General features: G+C 45.8%; 1 protein-coding gene across 4 annotated transcripts in view; it reads left to right on the forward strand.

Annotated features, from left to right (window-relative positions):
* STON2 (stonin 2) overlaps positions 1-22,320 on the forward strand; it is a 71,152-nt gene that overhangs the window by 16,902 nt on the left and 31,930 nt on the right. For 3 of the 4 annotated variants that reach the window (XM_066607601.1, XM_066607602.1, XM_066607600.1), the window contains one exon: positions 2,810-2,995. In XM_066607601.1, coding sequence (XP_066463698.1) covers positions 2,810-2,995 — 186 coding nt within the window. Of the gene's footprint in view, positions 1-2,809; positions 2,996-14,017; positions 14,371-22,320 lie in introns of those variants that run through there. The other variant, XM_066607603.1, reaches the window with a different exon arrangement.

The following is a 22,320-nucleotide window of genomic DNA, read 5'->3' on the forward strand; positions in this document are numbered from 1 at the left end:
TCCATTCTGTACAGCGTAATCCCACGCTCTCTATGGCCCAAACACGATTCCTCTTCTCTATCTTGGTAGCAAGGAGTCTCTGGGTCCTTTGGTCTGCACAATAGCCTCTCTTACATCCAGCAGTCTAGACTCCCGCTGTCCTTTCCAAACGCTCTGCAGTAGCAGCTCCTGTGCAGACTGTTGCACCTGCCTAGTAGCACATCTACTTACCATCACAGTCCTTGAACTCTCCTTTGGTACAATAAGAATTTGTCCTTTTAGAGTGCTCACTAGAACGTTCCCATGCTCAATTCAGTCTGGAGTCCCATTTTGATGCTCCATTGTAAAGCCCAGTACACCTTTTAGGGGAGCTTCTTACACATGTGCACCCATAACAAAGCCAACCCATGTGACTGCTTTGGGGTCATACAGAGGGGGTCAGTCCAGCCAGAGTGGTAGCCAAGCTTCCCTTCACTTTGGGCCTAGAGCAGGCTGTGGGGCAGGGAGGCATAAGCCCTCTGGGCTGGGACTCCAGTATATGTTTAAGGCCGCTGTATCTGCTCCTGGAAGGGGTTAACTGATTCACGCTGGCTGCCATCTGACATGCTGCGTCTCTTTACGTTTTTTACCTAGTAGAGCTTCTTCCCTCTCTCATTCACCGTCTCTGGAACACCAAGCACTGCTTCCAGGAGGGGGGGGGGGAGTGAAGAAGTTCTACTAGGTAAAATCGCATTGAGACGCAGCACAGAGTGTCTGTCGGCAGCCAGCGTGTGAGTTAACCCCTTGCAGCTGCAGGTTTAGGAGCAGACATGCGGCCCTAAGGAGATTTTCTGCTACTTAAGGCGGCCTGCATTCGGGCGAATTTTGGCTGCAAAATCCGCGATGGGCGTCTCCACCATGGATTCGCAGAAAATACCGTCCATAGCATGCTATGGAAAAACACTTTTTCCTGCACAAGTGGAGGAAAAATCTCAGTATGCTCTATTTTTGCGCAGATTCCGAGCAGACCCTTCCATTGAAGTAAATTCACATTGCGGACAGGTCGTGGATTTCACATCATTGCCTAGCAATGGCGCGGAAAACAAAAATGTAGAAAAAAAATCTGTACTGCGCATGTCTGATGGCGACCCGCCGGGTCCATCTACAGTACAGACGAAGACAAGAAAAGACAGTGGAGTCACTATTACTAGTTAACACTACAGAAGTAGGCATTAGAATAATAATCTTTATTTGTATAGCGCCAACCTATTCCGCAGCGCTTTCGTAGCATTATTGCTATTTAAGGCCACTGGTGGCCCTATTACTAGGTGTAGGCACCCAGGGCATCTTATTACTTAGGCCCTGATAGGGTGTTTTTGCAATAAGTGGAGTCACAAAGGGGGTCTTAATACTACTGTAAGCGGGACCACATACAGGGTCTTATGACTAAGTGGGACCACAAAGGGGTCTTATTACTAAGCAAGGGCATCGAGAGTGTGTGTCACAGCAGGGACATTATTACTATAGGGAGGAGGAGAAGCCGTCTGTGTGGCTTCACTGAAAGGTTGATTAAGAGTTGCAGCAGAAGGATTGGGAGAGTATGCTGAGGGGAGTCATGGCTGTTTGCATTCTCAATGGTGTTCTGGGCCCAGAGAGAAGAAACCTGAATACAGAGGACTCCAAAAAGAGACATCATAACCTGTGATCCCTGGAGGTAACTGCACTGTAATCACTATCACTGTGTAGAGCTGGTATTTGAGAACATTACATGGTAACTGTATTATTTAGAAATATACTAGAGCTAATCCACTATATCTAAGCCTGCCATGTTATAAAGGTTTTTTTTAATAGAATATATATAATTTATTTTTGGGGGTTTTGATGCTGTATTCATGTTGTGAGCTTGGTTCTGCTACTGTATTTATGTAATTAGCTTGCTTCTGCTACTGTATTTGTATCATAAGCTTGGTTCTGGTACTGTATCTATCTAATGAATTTGTATCTGGTGCTGCATTTATGTTATGAAGTTGATTCTGGTGCTGTATTTATAGTATGAACTTACATATGCTGCTGTATATATATGCTGAGGTTGTTTCTTGTTCTGTATTTATAAACAGGTAAAGAGTGGAAGGACACGGTGGGACTGGCTACTCATGGTCAATCCACGGTGGCCAATGGTTGCACAATTTTGCCAGTAATTTATGTGGCAATGGTTTGGCTGGGTGCAGACAGTGGCATTGTGTTCACATGTAGTGGATTTTCTGAGAATTGTGAACAGTGGAAAATGTTGCCTCAAATCCACAAGTAATATCCATGTTAAAATCTGCATCTTTTAGTGCAGATTTTGGTGTAGATCCGCAGTAGATTTCACTCCTTCAGTTGAGATCTGCTATGGATACACACCAGCATACGCATCAGAATCCACACAAAATGCTGGGGGTTTGTCTGCAGGAAATCCACCGCATGTGAACATACCCCAAGGGTGGGTTGCTACTCACGGGCCAGTGCTCTGTACTTGCCACCTGGGCTAAAATTTCCCTTGCTTGGGGAAACTACTTAGTTCATTGCCCTAGCCCTGTATATAAATACCCTGGTCGAGGCAGAGAGACTTGTCGACAACTCCCTGGCACCCAGGGCACGTCCCTCCAAGCTACATGCCTGGTTGGCTCTGTTCTTTATTGCAGGGCAGTAATATACGGACATATCACTGTATAAGCAGACAGTCTGGAAGGCTGTGTGACAACCCTTTTATTAACTCTTGTGCAGCCTTCCTAGGAACAAATAAACTAAGAAGCAGCAGCTTAGAGGAAGACTGTAGAACTCATATTAGTTGTTTTTCTACTTTTATTAGGCTCAAAAAAATCAACCTGGAAATCCCCAGAACGCAGCTCATCCCGGCTAACCCAATTGCACTCCCAAAGCAGCACAGAAGTCTTCTATGAGGACAGCAGCACAAGCATCGGGGCCCCATGTGCAGACTGGTCAGCTACCCATACTGACGATACCAGTGAGAATGCTTCTGGGTCGGGCTCTGCAGGTAATGTTAGCACCTCCGCACATATCACATAATTGTCACCCTACATAAGATGTTCTAAATGACATTATCAGATGCATGCCTGAACATTCCCAGTTGGACATTTTTCATTGCTATATGCATTTAACTACAGGTTATTGTTACCTGTTATCAGACCCTCCATTTGCAATTCTCTCCTTCTCCTGACATTTCTATTGTATGTTCATGAGGACACCCCATATAAATGAACTGGTGGGCACAATCTCATGTCACCCCTTCCACCTCATCTAAATAGACAGGAAGTGGATAGTAAAGGCTGCTTTCACATGAGTATAATATGGGTACATTTTTGCATTTGTATGACTGTCCCAGCCCAACTGCAGATCTATTGTAGTCCCAGCCAGGAAACCTGTGGTTGAGCCAGGACACTTGTGAAAGCGGCCTAAAGCTTCATCCTCCTATACTGGGAAGGTTGCTAACTCTAGTAAACAGTGGGGCAAATTTACTCAGACTGGTGTTTCATATGCCAGTCTAACTAAACTATGCGCTGGCATAAGGGCAACAAATGAATTTAGAGACACAAGCCTCTTCATACATTTGTTGCATCTGGCGGAACCTCTGTGCACCAGACAAACCTACACCAGCTAGGAGCTGAAGTAGGTCTTAGCTATAATTTACACCAATTTTTGGTGTAAACTATAGTACCGTAGTACATCTCTCGGTTCACGCAGTCACACTCCGTTTTTGTCCAACCCCACCCACTTTGAAAAAAGTGGTGGAGCCTAGCACAAAAAGGCCCCAAAAGTCACAAATAATGGCGTCCCCATAATTTGTAACTTTTCTACATCTGGCCTACAAATTTTGTTACATATGCCTCTTTGTGTTTCAATTTATCACCATTTTAATAGATCTCCGCTTTTTGTTCACACTTGGTTAATGAAGATCTATCCTGAGCACATAATTGATACATAAGTGGTCTAGAGAGTCCTCTGAAGCTTAACAGCCTGGACTCAGACTGGTATACAGGGGGATTCAAAAGTCAGGGCCACCCAGCTTATCTTATCAACAAAAAGAGGTACAAGCAGGAAACTGTTTAACACTTACATGGGTAGGGGAAAACCTTTATGCACTGTGGTGGTGCATGTTGGCCATCTTTGATTAAGCCCAAGAGTCTTAAATGAAAAGGGGTTCAAGAGATACATCATTTAAGGGTAGGATTTTATGAGAACTTGATTAATGCAGTCATTTTTCTCAATACCTTCAACTATTTTTGAGTTATGGATGATGTCGTTTTAAGTATTAATAAAGTCGTTATGTTAAATTATGTAGTATGGGGTAAATGAATTGCATGTTTTTTTCAGGTACCAGACAGTGTCGTTAACAATGCAGGACAGGATTGAGATCATCCTGATGGTCGGTAACAGAAGTTCATGTGAGGTGGCCGAGGTATTCAATCGAGAGCGCCAAGGAAGACAGCCAGTGACTAGCATTGTAACATGGTGCAAGTCAACAGTCCTAAGAATCCTCAAGACACACAATTGGCACCCATACAAATTGCAGCTGAAGCAGAAGTTGTTAGAAGAGGACTCTGACAGATGCCTGGAATTCTGTCAGTGGTCATCACAAATGTGTGAACAAGTTGCATGATTTGCACTTTGTGTCTTGTTCAGTGATGAGGCTATTAATGATAGGCATCGGTAACACTGCTCTGACAACTAGTTCTCGGGTTATCCTGGGCACTAACAGTTTCTCTGAACTTCTGAAGCTGTTTCCTGACAATTCGCTAACTCACTGGCTATCTTTCTGGGGGTTCTTGATTGAAAGCCTTAGTCTCTTCACGTGAACTTCTGTTTCTGACAATATTACATGCTATAGTCACTAATTACTTCTGAAGGGTCAGTGATCTAGGGATTATTCTGATTGCCAAATTGGAGTCGGGAAGGAATTTTTTCCACTTAAATTAGGAAAATTGGCTTCTACCACCTTGGGGTTTTTTGCCTTCATCTGGATCAACATTGAGGTGATAGGTTGAACTTGATGGGCATATGTCTTTTTTCGTCCTAACATACTATGTTACTATGAGGATCTCAATTTCATCCTATATCGTTAAACACATTTCCTGAAACCTGAAAAGACATTCGATTAGTGTTTTCCATACCACATAATTCAACATAACTTTATTAATACTTAACATGACATCATCCATAACTGGAAAATGGTTGCAGGTATCGAAAAAAATTGACTGCACCTATCAATTTCTAATGAAATTCTACCTTTAAATCATGTATCCCAGGACCCCGTTTTCATTGACGTTCCTTGGGCTGAATCAAAGATGGCTGCCACAGGATGGCTAACACACCAGCATAGTGCCAAAGCTTTTCCCCCACCCATATGTGTTCTACAAAATTTCCTACTTGCCCTTCTTTTCATGGCCCTGGCTTTTGAATCACCCTGTATTTTCCCTGATATACAGTATTGTACTAAACTATCAGGGCAGGAAAGAGATATGCATTTAGCTTGCAAAGGATTGTCTATACCAGTGATGGGCAACCTTTTGAGCTCGGTGTGTCAAAATTCGCCAAAAAACCAAGCATAACTCGGGTGGTGTGTCACTTAGAGAAAAAAATCCATAAATTTGCGATATTTATAGTTTAAATAACAAATATGTATAATTGTAATGTATAACTGTATTTAATAAACCCAAAACACCCATAGCACAGGCCCTCACCTCTCCCAGCCTCCACCTCACTTATCTTAGTAATGATGAGCCCCCAGCGGCGACAGCGCCCTCCAGAGCGGCCCCCCAGCAGCGACAGTGGCCCCCAGCAGCGACAGCGCACCCCACAGCGGCCCCCCAGCAGCAACAGCGCACCCCACAGCGGCCCCCCAGCAGCAACAGCGCACCCCACAGCGGCCCCCCAGCAGCAACAGCGCACCCCACAGCGGCCCCCCAACAGCAACAGCGCACCCTACAGCGGCCCCCCAGCAGCAACAGCGCACCCCACAGCGGCCCCCCAACAGCAACAGCGCACCCCACAGCGGCCCCCCAACAGCGACAGCGACACCCACAGCGGCCCCCAGCATTACTTGCCCCCCACAGAGGCCCCCAGCATTATCTTCCCCCCACAGCGCCTCCCCAGCGGTGACTGCCCCCCACAGCGGCCCCCCAGTGGTGACTGTCCCCTCACAGAGGCCCCCCAGTGGTGAATGCCCCCTTCAGGTGACTGCCCCCCCACAGCGAACCCCCAGCGGTGACTGCCCCCTCACAGCGGACCTCCAGCGGTGACTGCCCCCTCACAGTGGACCCCCAGCGGTGACTGCCTCCTCACAGCGGAGCCCCAGCGGTGACTGCCCCCTCACAGCGGACCCCCCCCCGACACATGTACTTACCTTGTGGATGCTTGGATGCTCCGCTCCTCCTGTGCTCGGCGCCCTCCAGCAGCGATGATCTCCTGCGCACACTGTGACGTCAGTGTGTTGCAGGACGCCTTCTCCCCCGGACGCTCCCGCAGAACCAACAGGTAGGAGACTGGGGGACGGGGGAAGGAGGATCCTGGTGCACACTGACATCACAGTGTGCGCCGGGATCAGCGCTGGTTAGTAGTGCTGGTTAATGAATACCAGCAAGGGAGTCACGGCCCCTGCCGGTATTCATTAACGGGGTGACCTGCCGCGTGTCAGCGACTATGGCTAGGCGTGTCAGTGCTGACACGCGTGTCATAGGTTCGCCATCACGGGTCTATACTGATACAGCTGAGGATTTGTTACAGTGTAAGAAGCATTAGTTCTATACAGCCCCAAAGATCTTGCGAATGGTGAAGAATGAAAACACAAAAAAGAGGAATTTATTAGGAGGGATTTAAGTCAGTTTTGCTGAAGGTAATATTGCCGTTATTTGCAAAATGAACAAGATTTTACATAATGTTGATATTTCTTGAACCTTTAAATATATCTGAAGCTGTGGAGCCCGAGTACTGGGGTAAAATTGCAACAAGCTCTTGCAAATTTTTAAGAAGTCACCTCTCATGAATGTCTCTAATAATAATAAGCTTTATTTATATAGCGACAACGTATTCCGCAGCGCTTACAAGACAGGGGGAGCAGAAACAAAACCACGGTTACATGTAGCAATCAATTGCAGGAAACAGTAGGGTGAGGGTCCTGCTCCAACGAGCTTACATACTACAGATAATGGGGTGATACAGAAGGTAAAGGGATGGAGATGTGCACGGTATGGCGAGGTGGAGAGTGAGGGATGCTATACATATAGACAATGGTCAAATTGAGCCAAATAGTGGCTAAATCGGTATGACTGCAGGGGACGGTTTATTGCGGCTGGCAGGAATTGCAATCAGTAGGACAGGAAGCATGATGTCAGGGGGAGTAAAGAGTAGTTTGGTTTAGTAGATTTGGTACGCCTTCATGAAGAGGTGCGTTTTCAGAGCACGCCTGAAATTATGTGTGTCAGGGATTGCCCAGAGAGTTTGGAGTAGCGCGTTCCAGAGGACTGGTGCTGCTCTGGAGAAGTTTTGGTCTCTAAATCCTGGTCAAACAGCAAACCACACCCAGTTTTCACTCCACTTATAAAAACTGACGAGGATGATGCAAATGGATCTAATTTCTGGCACAGATGGTTAATTAATAGAGATGAGCGAACGTACTCGGATAGGCACTACTCGTCCGAGTAATGTGCCTTATCCGAGTACCGCTGTACTCGTGCTCAAAGATTCGGGGCGCTCCGCTGCTGACAGGTGAGTCGGAGCGGGGAGCGGGGCAGAGCGGCCGGGAGAGAAGGAGAGAAAGATCTCCCCTTCGTTCCTCCCCGCTCTCCCCCCCAGCTCCCCGCTCCGCAGCGCGTCCCGAATCTTTGAGCACGAGCACAGCGGTACTCGGATAAGGCACATTACTCGGACGAGTAGTGCCTATCCGAGTACGTTCGCTCATCTCTATTAATTAACGTGTCCAACAACAAATTAAACATTATTTTGGAGTAAAATGCTCCTGAAAAAGATGCAAATACATTGATCAATGTGGGCCAAAGGGTTGTTCACATGGTGCAGTTTTCTTAAATCTATCTCCATAAATGAATAGACCCCAATTGCATTAGGAAGCTGCAGAATTTTTCCTTATCTATTGGTTAAACTTTATTTATGTGAGACAGGACACCAGCCTTTTAAAGTAACATTCCACCTGGAGTCTCCTTTTGATTTACAGTTGAATGCAAGCTATTGTTCCCCGTGATCAGTCTTTTCAGGCTTATGTTTCTACCTTTGTAAATGTAATGCAGGCTGCTTTGTTGCCATTGTGTCAATGTGACATTCCCTGCTATTCCCTGATTGAGTGTCCACTGTTACAGTGGAGGTGTCGTGTTGATACAATGTAGCAAGTGTCCACTGGGTTTACAGCTCGGCCCTAACATTAAATTATCTGAGGATTTGGGGGTCTAGAACGAGACCAGCTGTAGGACAGGATGGGGCACAAAGCAGGAGAGGGCCCCCAGCAGCAACACGTGACGTCAGGGACACGGGGAACAAAGGGCCCTGGCCTGGATCCTGCTGGAAACCTCTGTCCTGCTGTATCCAGCACCACTGAGCATTCTGGGGCTGAACTCCCTCCCGGCTTTGTATTTGGTTATTGAAGGGAAAACTGCAAAATCCCTGAGAGATTGTTTTCTGTAGAGCGCAGTGAAGTGTGTCACCGGCAGTTGTTGGCACATGTAGTGATGACCTGATCATGTATGACATATGCAGGACTGAGCTGGGTTAGTATGTTATGCATGATGTGTCAGTTCCCGTGTATCATGTTGCCGGCAACACGGGTCCTGTGTGCTTTGACTGTGGCTACAAATGTATATACACTAAGGCCGGATCCACACGGGCTAGAAAACCATTGCTACAAAACACATGTATGTGAAGCCCATGGTTTCCAAGGGGTTCCTTCACGTTTTGTAGCCTGAAAGAACCCCTTGGAAACCATGGGCTTCACATACCTGTGTTTTGTAGCAATGATTTTCTAGCCCGTGTGGATCCGGCCTTATAGTGCAGCCAACAAGAGTAATGTAAGGAACAGGTGCGCAGGGGAGGGGTTACACTGCCCCCTGCAGAGTGAATCATTGCAGGTAAGTGACTGAGGCGGGGCTGGTATATTCTGCCGAGTATGGTTGGCGACTGTCAAGTGTAAACAGGCAGTCGTTTACCTATGAATGGAGGCAGGTTGGCTGGAACAATCCCCATCCCGCTCCGCCTCCATTCACTGAGTGGTGATCGTTCCTATGTAGAAGCATAGGAACGATCATAGCTGGGACGATCTGTCAAGAATCTGCACCTGATAGGTCATCCCATGTTGAAGTGCCCTTAGTGTGTAGACCTCAAACTGATGTGGTCTCTCTTATACACCAGACAGAGGACAGGCCGACATGATGCTGTTCCCAGGTAACAACCTCCACCATCAATACACTGTTGCCAGCAGCTTTGATCACAATTCTCTGTAGATTCAGACAAATTTAGATTCATGTTGTACCAACAGAAATAAGTTGTGCAGGGAGCTCAACTGTTGCCAAACTTTCCCTTTTATTTATGTACGACTTATTTGTTTCAGGTTGCACTATCATTGTGTGGTTATAGAGGGTACAGAATAAACAACTAGCTGATTTCGGGTATGAGCCTCCCTACCACTTATCATGACGTCCCAAAGGTTCCCAAATGAATGAAGCGACAGTTGAGCAAATGTGCTGTCGTTCTATTCATTTCAGTGGGACTGACAGAGATAGTTGAGCGCTTGAACTCTGCTACCTCCGCCAGTCCTACTGAAATCAAAGGAGCTGTGATGGGCATGCAGGAGCCCTTTAAAGTTCTGGAGTCTTTTACAGACATTTTATGGTGTTGTAAGTATTTTCTCAAATAAAAGATTTAACCCTTTCCAATCCAATTTGTATCCTGGTTTTCCTAGGGGGCTTACTCTTTTTCTGCTGTTATACAACGGCGCTATATGCTTGTTTTTAATTAAACATTTTGGACACTTTGTCTGCTGTAGCTGGTATATCTTGGGCTACATTCAGAGAAGCCACAGATGGAGAATCAGACGGCGCTGCTGAGGAAGGAGCAGCACTGTTTGATTCACCATCTGTGGCTTCTCTGGATATATCTTTGCGGGTCCTGCCTCCTGATACTCGCGTAGAGTAGACTGCAGCTGATTCATGAACGCTACTGATTGTTGTGTGCCCAGATAAACTTTACAAGCCAAGTGCTTGTATTCACATATTTCCAATTTAAGGGGATCCTGCACATTGGAGCGCTGTTTTTATTTCTTTTAGGCTACATTCACGCAGCATTCACAACTCTGTTCAGGGATTCTGTCCCAGGACTCCTTCTGGATGGCCAAAACCAGTGTCCAGACAGAATCCTGGACAGAACCCTAAACTGCTGTAATTTGTAAAGCAGGGTCTTCATTTTAGCAGGTTTCTGTTTGATGCCAACATTTTGGGCAAGACAGAATAGTATGGTGGACTACACTGTCTGGTCAAAATGCTGGAATCAAACAGAAAAACCATTAGAAAAAAAAAAAGTAGTGACATGTCACTTCTTGACGTGAATCCCATGTCAGGAAATCCACGTGTGGATTTGTTATTGAGAAGAACTAAATTTGCATGTGGATCCATGGTATAATGAAGTGCAAATCCACAATTCAACCAAATGGATTATGAAGCAGAATCGGACACTGATTCCACCATCTGAAAATACCCTTACTTTTATTACCTCAGGCACCTCTCAAGTCCTGAGATTCTTCACTTTACCATGTATCCATTTCCTCCCCTTTTTTCTTCCTTATGTATCACACCACTCCTCCTTTACACACTTTTTGGCGGCAGTTTTTTAGGGCACACTCACATTTGCGCCCAGGGCCTCCAGTCTATTTTCACATTTTAGCTCCATTCTCTGAGATGAACAACAAAAACAATAGAATCGCTGGATCCAAGCAATGCCAAAAGAGCCTATTGACTATAATGGGGTCTGTTCAGCATCTGGCATGCCAACCAAAATTTTCCTGGACAAAATAGCACAGCAGATGAATCTGCAGCTAATCTGAACCTAATGGTGTGGTTTTCTGATGGATCTACTACAGATTTCACCCTTTACAGTGCAAAGGGTAAAATCCACAAACAGTTGACATGCTGCGGATATAAAATGCACAATATATGTTCATTTTGATGGAGAACCCTCCTCTTGTTAAATATCATCAACCTGGCTCGTATTGGAAATGCTGTGGATTTTCCGTGTGGAGATTCCACAGCATTTACACCCTGTGTGAACATATCCTTATAGTTGCCATTGTCAACTAGATTCTCAGGTGCAACTCTCACAGCAGACAGACACTCCGTCCGTGTTCTATATGGGACACCGCATATTACTTGTCCTATTTTCATGCGAGATATGCATCAACATAGGAGGACATGCAGCGATGGTCCAAGTGAAAAACAAAAACAAATATCAACTAGGGAATATGTCAAATGAGACGGACAAAACTTGCATGTGAATATTGGCCATGTGAATACAACCTTACATACAGCTTCTCATAGAGGCAGTGCCAAGAAAAATCTCAAAACTTCAAGGGGGTCCTGATAGAATTGAAAAGTTGCAAACCAACCCCCAGATCCCTACTTGGTAATTTTTTTAGTGTCAGGGTCTTCTTGAAGTTGGTCAATAGAACTCTTTTGTCAAGGAGTTTTCCTCGATATACAGAGATTCTTCAATTGCCTCTTCTCTTGCATTCCTGGAAAATAGGTCAAAACCATCCCCTAGAGGAGAATACCCAAGGGGGAGCCCTCACTTTGCAGAAGTTTGAGTGGTTAATCCTAAGAAAGGCATTCACTAGAAATACCACAGGCTTGACTATAACCAACCCCCTTGTGTAATAAATACGTCACCCCCCTGTTGACCACAGTAGGTTCAGTCTATTCTGCCATAACATTCTTTAAGTGGACAGGACAGGGGAAGAAGGGCAAAAAGTTCCACCTTTTTGTGCAAGTGCGCCTTGTTGTGAAGTGGAAGCGGCTGTGAAGCTTGCTTCTCCTCCAATATGTACATATACGTATAATTGGGACCCTAATATCTGCACCTCAGGTGGAAAACAATAGTCAGCTCTGCAGGCAGAGACTTGTACGCTATGTCTGTGCAGACACTAGAACCTGAGTTCAGAGCACGTGGCAGACAGGACAGGCCGGGACATGAATATACACACCGCTGTAGCCATACAAGTTGATGAGAGGTTAGTAAGTTGCAAGTTCATGTGTCCTGCAATATCTCTAACCAGCCTATGTTTGGAGGGGTTATTATGGGGTCTCCAGTGCTACTTTCAACTCTCCACTCTTACCCTTATTGATGTTTGAAGCCGATATAACCAATGAGTGCTCAGACGGATAATCTTGGCTGTCACTTTTATCATGAGTTAGCAGCTCGTTAGTCGTCCTCTTCTGTGATGTGTTATGTTGGTAGGGCCTATCATATTTTACTATTGACCTACAGCAAACACGTGTATGCAGTCCCAGAGGTGGGACCCACATCTGTCTAGAGAATGCAGGTCCTTTAACCCCATCTAGCCTCCTGGAATTGGCTGGCATTTCAGAAGCATCCAGGCTCATTGTACTACGCTATTTCCATAACTTCCATAGAAGGGGATTGGAGTTACGAAAACACTACAGCACAGCAAGCTCAACTGGTTCCCTAATACTCGCCATCTGTGCATTTAATCATAGCCTAGTATGATAGGGTCAGGGCAGGGGACCTCCGTTCTTGAGATGGGACCTGCACTTAGCAGATAATAATGGGATATCCTGTGAATATACGATTAATGTCTAAAGGTGGTTTTAGATGCTTACGCGCCTGACAGCCACCACAACGAATATTGTTTCTATGCTTTCACACAGGAGCGATAATCAATCAGTGAATAGAGGCGAAGCGCGCTGGAGATCCCTACCAGCCACCTGCTTTCATTCACTGCAAACAGGCAGTTGTTCATATATGAGCGACTGCCTGTTTACACTATGCCCAAAGTTGCTTACTAGTCCTTCCATTTCAGTGAGCCGAAAGTCAACAACTAGCGACTACTGAACGACTTCTCGGTCAGCACCCTGTTGGGTGCCCTGTTTACACGGGCCAACAGTTGCCCATAATTGCTCATTTGAGTGATTATTCAGGCAACTTTCAACCTATCTAAAAGTACCCTGAGATGGTAAGACCCATTAAGGCACATTCACAAGTAGCAGAAGTTGTGAGAATTTTCCACAGCTAAATCCGCAGCATTTCTGCATCAAAAACCGTCAAAACTTGCACCATTAGTGTGGATTTTGAGTAGAATTGAGTTGCGTGTACGCAGCAGATTTCAGCTTCAGCCTGCACAGCACTCCCCTCGTCCCCAAATACTTTGTGCTCCCAGCCGCCAAGAGCACATCGCAACCCCGTCACCCAGCAAGCGCTAGTGAGCAGTGTTGCAGCTGGTCAAGTGATATGGAAGTGGCATCACCTGACCAGCAGTGGCGCTGCTCAGCAGCAGTTTCTGGGGTGCACTGTGCTCTTGGGGCTGGCAGCACAAAGTATTTGGCGATAAGGGGAGCGCTGTGCAGGCTGAAGTCAGCTACATATACGCAGCTAAATCCTAGTCAAAATCCGCATTAATGGTACAGGTTTTGATGTGGGAATGTCTGCACAATTTCCGCTACATGTGAATATACCCATAAGCAGCTAGACTTGTTAGTTCTCTCAGTGTCAGTATCCTTGGGGCTTTACCAATCTCCACAGGTGTGACCTGAGGTTCCTGGGCTCCATATAAATCCCTACCTGGCGTCCCCACTAGCCATCTGTAATACTGGGGTCTTCTTATGTGGTCTTAGGGCTCCAGGTGCGACAGCTACCTCTGCACTCCTCAGTACCTACCAGTGTCCTACTTCACTTGTGTGTCAGGTGATTGCTTGAGGTGAGTCCTGGCAGTTTCTAAGGTGACTTTTGCCCCCGCAGTTTTTCCTGTTTGTGTTCGGGGTGTGTCGTGGCGGTATTGCGACTCCTCTTTACCTTGATTCCTTCTCTAGCTGCTGTTACATGTATCAGATTATTCTTGCTTCAGGGTGTAGAACATTAGGTGGAGGCTAACAGATAAGTCAGTGCAACTTGGCCCAAGAGCTTACACTCTACAGAGCAGAGCCGTCTGGGCAGAGCCTCCTCTTTTCTTCCACTCCCTCTTTTGTATTCGTCTCTCCATCTGTGCCCTTCCCACACTCACATGAAAGGGAATGAATCCTCCTCTGAATGACGGCTCCTTGCTGAAGCTTGCACAGTGCATACCTCACCCCACACACTGCGGAGGGGATGTGGCCGGGGACAGGGGATCTGGAGGGGTCTGGAGCTCAGGTGAGTGAGGGCTTACCATTAACTGTTTGCGGTCCGGACTGGAGCCCATTGGGTGGAGCTAGTGGAGTGTGAACAGAGTTTGGGCAAGTGTGTGATGGACTCCCAATCCGACGACCATCTAGAGTCATCGGGTGTAGCGATTATTTGCTGTTTGTGCTTTGGATCTGGTCGCCCATTGAGCTCTGTGATGAGGTGGAGCGGCACCTCTGCACCCAGCAGGCATGGACTTCAGATGGCACCGCCGGTGCCCACGGGGTCCCAGTCCTGTGTGGCAGCGTTTATTTTAGTTCTGTAGACTCTGCAGCATATGTTGTGTATGGAGATACGGGGAGATGAGCTGCCATCTGCTCCGCTGTCAGCCCACGCTGATCGTACAGCATGGGGAGCGGCAGGAATAGATCGATTGTAAGCTCTTCGTACAAGGGGATCGCGCGATCTGGGGATCAGCGGACTGTTGTATCTACATAGCGCAGTGCTGTACAGCGACATCACTCTCTGGCCGCTGCACTTGTCGCCTCCCTGGACGCCGCACGGATGAGCGGCTTTGGCTCGGCTGCATCGCCCATTGTGAGGTCCGGCCGGGGGCTGCCGGGGTCCGCGCAGTCACATCACACTGTCCGCCAAGCTGCCTCGCACCCGGAAGACCCGATCTCTTCTCTTCTTTCCTCTTCTCTCTTCTCTTTTTTTGCTTCTTCTCTTCTCAAAAGAAGTGCAAGGAGAATCACATACCAAAAAAGGCTGAATGTGATACCTGGAGCCAAGTGTAGAGCCGCAGCCCGTAGAACCTGTATGTATAGGGCAACTGCTCAAAGTGCAACCTCCTAAAGGTGGGTGAGTTTCGTCCGATAGCGATATGGATGGAACTCACACATGTTAATAACACATTGATTTCTATATGTTTATTCCCATGAGCGACTAGTGATGTTGCGAGATTGAAAAATCTCTGCATGTCCTATATTTGGGCAATTCCTTGTAAGAAATCACCCCTTATTTCCTATGAGATCTTTAGAAAAAAAAGTCACAGCACTGGCTATGTGATTTGCATGCAAGTACAATGCGATTTTTTTTTTTTTTTTTTAAAGAATGAAAACTATTAGAAACACTTGCAATTTAGTTTTTGTCACATACATGAAAATCGCAAGTACATAGATGCGAGGTGATGCGTTTTTTGAAGCAAAAACGCCTTGTGCTTGCATCCAGAATCACAATTTTAAAAGTGTGATATTGGTCCGAGTTTCTTAGACCTCTATCGCACTCATCCATTTGAATGCACCCTAACAAGGCTACTTGCCCCCCATTCCATTTTCTATTTAACCCCGTATTGACGGGACACTTTACCAGTTTTAAAGCATGTGCTGGTTTTATAGCCCCCTTTTTTTCTTGTGCTGCCAAACTTATTTTTGCTACGTTTTTCACGACATTTAAGGCTATTTTTTAATACCTTGGTGGTGTGGACCTAGATTGTTTTCCCTTTTATGTATTTTTTTCTGTGATACTTTTTTCTAACTTATTTTTGTAGCTTCTTTTTAACATGCATGTCCCCCATGACATCATATAAGCCCCCTGAGGCACATTCACAATGTCTTTTTCTTTTACATTTCACAGTTTTTCACTTTAACTGTGAATCCATAGGATCTACTGAGATCCAGCCGCTCTGCTATACCATGGAACATCCAGCAATCACGTAATCTTCGGGTCCAATAGAGGAAATGGCACTGCTGTCATTTGCAACATTGTGTCCAATTATTGTCAATAGTAACATATTGCAACCTCATGCAACTGAAATACTGCAGCTCATTTGGACCTTGGTTGCATGTGGCTTTTCCCGCCACAGACATCAATGTAAGTAACATGCAACTAAGACTTTCCTGTGATTTGGCAGCTTAACAGCCAAATCACACCTCTGAAACAGTTGCCTGACAGTAAGGGCTCATGCCCATGGCCGTATGCGTGAAACTCTGCTGATCTCCCCATAGCGGTTTACAAATTTGGAAGCCATACACTCTGCCGGCGGAGACTGCGTATGGCACTGCGCATGCCTGCAAATCACACGCGCAGTGAGATTTTTAAAATTATTTTTTTATATATTTATTTTTGCTGCATATGGACAGTGTATAATACGCTGCCCATACAATAGTAATGGGCCCATGCTGCAAATGTACACAAAGAAATAGAGCATGCTGCAATTTATTTCTCTTACATATCAATATGCAATGTCCACATGTTGGTGTGCATGGATCAATGAAAGTCGATTAAACTTTCATTGACTCCATTCACCACGTATCACACGTCCGTGGAACGCACACATGATATGCAATGAAAACACGGTCATGGGCATGAGCCCTAAGTCACAGACAAGTTTTACATGACGTGTAGTCCTATCCTTAATGCCAGCAGCACACCCAGCTTTTGTGGGGAGGTGTACTGCCAACAAACTATTGTGCTTATATGCACCTAAAAGATGTGATCAGCTCACAAACGAGCTGATAGCTGCAATGTTTACACATGGCAATGATTACGAAAAAAAATGTTCATGTGAACGTTTATTTGGCTGATCATCAGCTCATGTCCCTCAACTTTATTTCCTAATGAAAATTTTATAATGTAGCTCTGTTTATGAGACACTTGACTCAACACAATGGCTACCTGTCCTGTCTTCCTCTAGCTGATGCAGGTTGTATGATTGGAGGAGTTAATAGTGGCATCCATGATGGTCTAGGGTAGTGAAGAAGTTAATGGTTAAATTTCTGGCAATGACAGAGTTAATAATAAAGTCCTTGATGGTCTAGGGTTTAAATCTCTGGTGGTTCACTGCCCAACCCAGGCTACTAGCTGAAGGAGGCACTGACAATAATCGCATCACTTGTGCAATACCAAGGGAATCCTGAAATATGACATATTGGGGTAATTGAGGACTGGAGTTGGAAACTGCTCCATAGGGTCAGCATTCTCTCTCTGACTACAGAAGCTGACAGTAGCATAGTGCCCTACTACCGTAGGTAAGTTACTTCAGGGGTTTTGTTCTCAGAGGGCCTCTTGGAAGCAAAGCTCAATTGCTGAGCTGTTGTACGTAGACCCTTGACTGTCTGTACAGGGAGAAAGGTATGTGCAGCGTGATGGGGGCCCCTAGATGTTGTGGTCCTAATAGCCACTAAGTTTCTACATTCCGTGGCCCCGTGATGAGGACACCTCTGATCCTGCTCTTCCATCATTACCTGGACATGTGACAATACAGATCAGTCACACGAAGAAATCACCAGTGTGTGCCGGCCACGGAGAGAAATAACAGCGCAGTAAATATAAATTGTCTCCCCGTCAGGACAAAGGACAGATCGTTCTGAAGGCAAGCTCCAAGATACGTTCTGTTCAGCTATTGCTGTGTTGTACTTCTTGTTATTGAACACTGGGTGACAACTGATATGGCTGTCATATAGCTCCCAATGCAGCTATGTCTCAGGTTTTCCAAACTCCTAAATGGCAAATCTGCCATGTTCTATAATGATACATTCCCAATTGGCTGTTCAGGGGTCTGAAGCTAAATAACAGCCTTTTAGGAGAAGCACAAAGGGCCATGTTGGTTGTCACCCAGCTTTCCAGACATGATTCGTCACAAAAGGCTTAAGGTACCCTTACACGGGACAACTGTCGGGCACGTAAGCACCTGACAATTATCCCAGTGACTATTGCTCCTTTGCTTTCACACGAGTGACAGTCGCTCAGTGAATGAAAGAAGAACACCAGAGATCTCTTCCGGGTATCCTCCTCCATTCACTGCAAACAGGTAGTCATTCATAGATGAACTGCCTGGGCCGATAGTCACTTGGTTTTTCGGTGAGCTAAAAATACGAGGGTCTCCGACAAGTGAGTGACTTCTCGCTCAGTGGCTGTGTGGACACAGGTTGAGTATCGATGAAAATCATTGTTTCCAGTGATTATTTGGGCAATAATCACCCCGTGTAAGAGAACCTTTAGTTCTATTCCTATAATTGGTTTCCCTAAACTTTGGCTCCATACACCTCATTGGCTGCAGTTATTGGCCCGAGTATACCGTCTTGTGAAACAGCCAGGATCTTATGGTGGGGAGCGGTGGCACAAGAGCAGCAATGTATGCTGAAAGGTCATTTCTACAGTAAGACTCCATGTAGTTGGTGATGACTGGCATATTGCCTCTTGTAACTTCCAGTGTCAGATTTTGTAAAGCTTCTCTCAGATCATGAAGACATTGCACAGTATTGAGCTCCTGTATGTGATGTGCTATATCAGAGTGTATGGTACAGAAGACACGAAAATTGTCACAGCGCTGCTGCTTGCAATTGACTTATGGTCTTGGGTGATCTGTAACAATATACGTATAAAAGGATAACATTCCTTTAATCAAGCATCAGATTAGTCCGGTATATGATGATTTGAAAACCGGGAAGCTCGGCAGCGGATTATTCTCTGCACATGCTGCCAGTTCCCGTAGTGACAGATTTTCTGCTTTCTCGTCTTGCGCGTAGCAGTCTGTCCGGCTCTGGAGATTTCCTGCTTGTTTGAGGACTAAGTAAATATGTGGTATCATCCTCAGCAGCCTCTACAGGTATATGTAAAGGTCCTTTTACACTGCAAGATAAATTGGAATGAAAATACAACGAGCGGTAAAGTAGAAATCGTATTTTGTTTGCTTGCCATGAATTTACACTGAACAATAAGGCCTTGTTCACACGGGCGGCAAAGTTGTGGAATTTTGTCGCGTTGCGACAATGCGTCAAATCGCGCGTTCGTTCATCCCATGCTTTCCAATGGGATAAATCACATGTGTGATGTTTTGGCGTGTGCAACATCCCAACACAAACCTTGCGGGTCCCGCGATATGCAAGCAACTCGTGAGGTTTTGTAGCCCATGTTTCCCTATGGAGCCTTGCTCTCTGTTGCATCGCACAAAAACTCTTTTTTTTGTACAGCGCGATGCAACTTTGACAGTAGGAAATCCTACTGTCAAAGCCATAACCTAAGCCCTAACTGCAGGAGGAAAAAAAATACATCACCTTAGAAGCACTGTCCGGCTCCGCTGCAGCTTCCTCCGAGATCCCTGACACTTCAGCATCTCTTTTGGCTGGGGATTGAAAAAATCCCTGCCTCCTGGAAGTGCTGCCTCTGATTGCTGTGATTAGCTAAGCGTCAGCCATTCATCGAGCACTGGCTGTGATAGGCTAAGCGTCAGCCAATCAGAGGCAGCACTTCCAGGAAGCGGGGATTTTTCAATCCCCGGCCAGACAAGATGAAGAAGAACAGTGCCGAAAACTGGGAGGAAGCTGCAGAGGTGACGGACAGCGCTTTTAAGGTGATGTATTCTTTTTTTTTTATTTCTCTGCAGCTAGAGCTTATTTTTGGGGTAGGGCTTATATTTCAAGCCCCCCTTTCAAAAATCCTCACATGTGGTGCTACCACATGCGACTTTGTAGCGCCACAAAATCCCTGTGGTATCACAGTAGGAAACAGCAGTGATATTGCATGGACCAGCAATGTGATATCGCTGCAATTTTTCTCGCGGTGATGCCATATCGCCTGTGTGAACGAGGCCTAATTATCATAAATTGGGTCACCACTAATCAACCCTTTTGCTACTTCTTTCTAGTGAGCAAATAGTTATGATGCCTGTTTTATATGAATTAACAAACCATTTTTATGTCTGCATGATAAGTCGGATCAGCGAGACTAACAATTTATTGCTGATCATTCGGTTGCTGCTGGTGTTTACGCCTAACAAATAGAGTATAAACACTTAATTTAGAAGGGTTGTTTCACTTCTAGCTGTTTTGCTGTGGGAAGCAGACAGCTCTGTACATTGTGCAGTGTCCTGCGTTGGTATTGCAGGCTGAGTCCTATTGAGTAAATAGGACTCAGCCTGCAGTACCAACCCAGGGCACTGCGCAATGAACGGAGCTGTTTGCTTCCTGCAGCAAGACAGCTAGAAGTGGGACAATCCCTTTAATGGATTATTTACATGCTAACTGTGCTGTGTAAAAGGCCCTTAACACTGAACCAGTAAGAACAGCTGGGCTGTCTGTCCAACCAACCAGTATGCAGCCACTGCACAGGTGAATCCTACATAAACCAGATAGATTGGACCAAAGCCCTAAGCATACACAGATAAGCTATAACATTAAAACCACTTGCTTAATATTTTGCAAGTCTCCTTCTTGCTGCTAAAACAGCGCTGACCTATTGAGCCATGGACTCCACAAGACCTTCGAAGGTATCCTGTGGTATCTGGCACCAAGACTTTAAGTCCTGTAAGTTGGCAAGGTGGGACCTTCATGTATTGAACTTGATTTCCCAGCACATTCCACAGATTTTCAATTGGATTGAGCTCTAAGGGTTCAAGGTGATGACTCGGCCTCCAAATTCCTATCATGTTTCTCAAACCATTCTTGAACATTTTTGAACTGTAGCAGCTGGAAGAGGCCATTGACAATAGGGAATACCATTGTCCTGAGGTGTACTTGGTCTGCAACAGGTGCTACATGTCAAAGTACCATCCACATGAATGCCAGGAGCCAAGGTTTCCCAGAAGAACATTGTCATATGGCTTCCGCCGGTTAGTCTTCTTCCCATAGTGCATCCTGCTACCTTCTCTTCATCAGTGAAATATAGGTTGGTTGGACAGACAGGAGCTCAGGAGAGCAGCAGGAAGACCTGGACCGAGCCTGTTAGGTAGGTATTTTTTTTCCAATTTTAATGCAGCTAGTGCTTATTTTTGGGGTAGGGCTTATATTTCAAGCCTCCTTGAAAAATCAGGGCAGGGCTTATTTTCAGGGTAGGTTGTATTTTTGGGGAAACAGGGTATATGCAAGATTATTCAAGGATTGGGGAAAAAGCAAATACTGGTCAAGGAAATGTGCTCATTCATCTAAAGCAAAAACATAAGCAATAGTATATGGAGCTTCTATGCAGACCTATGTGTCTCTGGTCAGACACTGCAAACAAATATTGCGTAATCCAATTCTGCCGTCATGTCTTAAGCCCCCTTCACACGAGCATATGCATATTTGCGTGCGCCTGAGTGCTGTGTATTTGTGGAATGAACTATGTTTTTTGCGTGCACATAGTTATTTTTTACTGTACTTTTTCTGCCTGCATGGCATTTCACGTGCATGTGGCAAACAAAGACACACCGTTTGATATGGCCAATAAGTCTGAGTTTCAGATGTGTTCTTTTCCCTGTTCTGTGTTTCACACATCTCCTAGCGTATTGTGTACGCATTTGCGCATTCCCATTGACTTCTATTGGGACTTTTGCGCGCAGAAAATAGAACTGCAACTGAAATATGCAGGAAATAGAGTGTGTGAACGAACCCATTGGGTACTATTCTGTGTGTAATGCGTGCAACTTTGCGTGCGCTAATACACCCTTTTGAATGGGATCTTAGTCCCTTGCTTTACGCTGACCTCTTCCTGGGCTCTGTAGAGCTTGGTCATATTCATAGGTTATATATAGGCCTCATGCCCACGGGCAGGTTAGATTCCGCAGCAGTAACCGACCCTCGCAGCAGCGGCGTCTGCGCACCTGCTTTCCTTCTTTTTCTGTACTGTGAATAGTCCGCATGGCTAGCCGTCGGACACGGGCAGTACAGTTTTGTCTTGTTTTTTCAAACTCCTGCTATTCCTGCGTAATCCGCGGGCCATCCAGCTTCCACTGGCTTCATTCGAAGCAGTCTGTGCGGGAACCGCAGTGGAGCATGCTGCGATTTTTTTTTTTTCATCCGCTCATGCTCATGTGCATGAAGAATCATTTTACTATAGCATGTTATGGAGGGTTAGTGTTGCAGAATCCGGAGGCGGATGCCCGCTCCAGATTCCACAGCAAAAATCCGCCCGTGGGCATGAGGCCTTAAGAGAGTTCTCTTCTGAGCTGCAGCTTCTCCCAGATATGCTAGTATGTGCAGCCATGTCTGTGTGAAAGAGGAG

This window comes from Eleutherodactylus coqui, chromosome 6, assembly GCF_035609145.1.
Source record: "Eleutherodactylus coqui strain aEleCoq1 chromosome 6, aEleCoq1.hap1, whole genome shotgun sequence".
NCBI classification, from domain to species: Eukaryota; Metazoa; Chordata; class Amphibia; order Anura; family Eleutherodactylidae; genus Eleutherodactylus; species Eleutherodactylus coqui.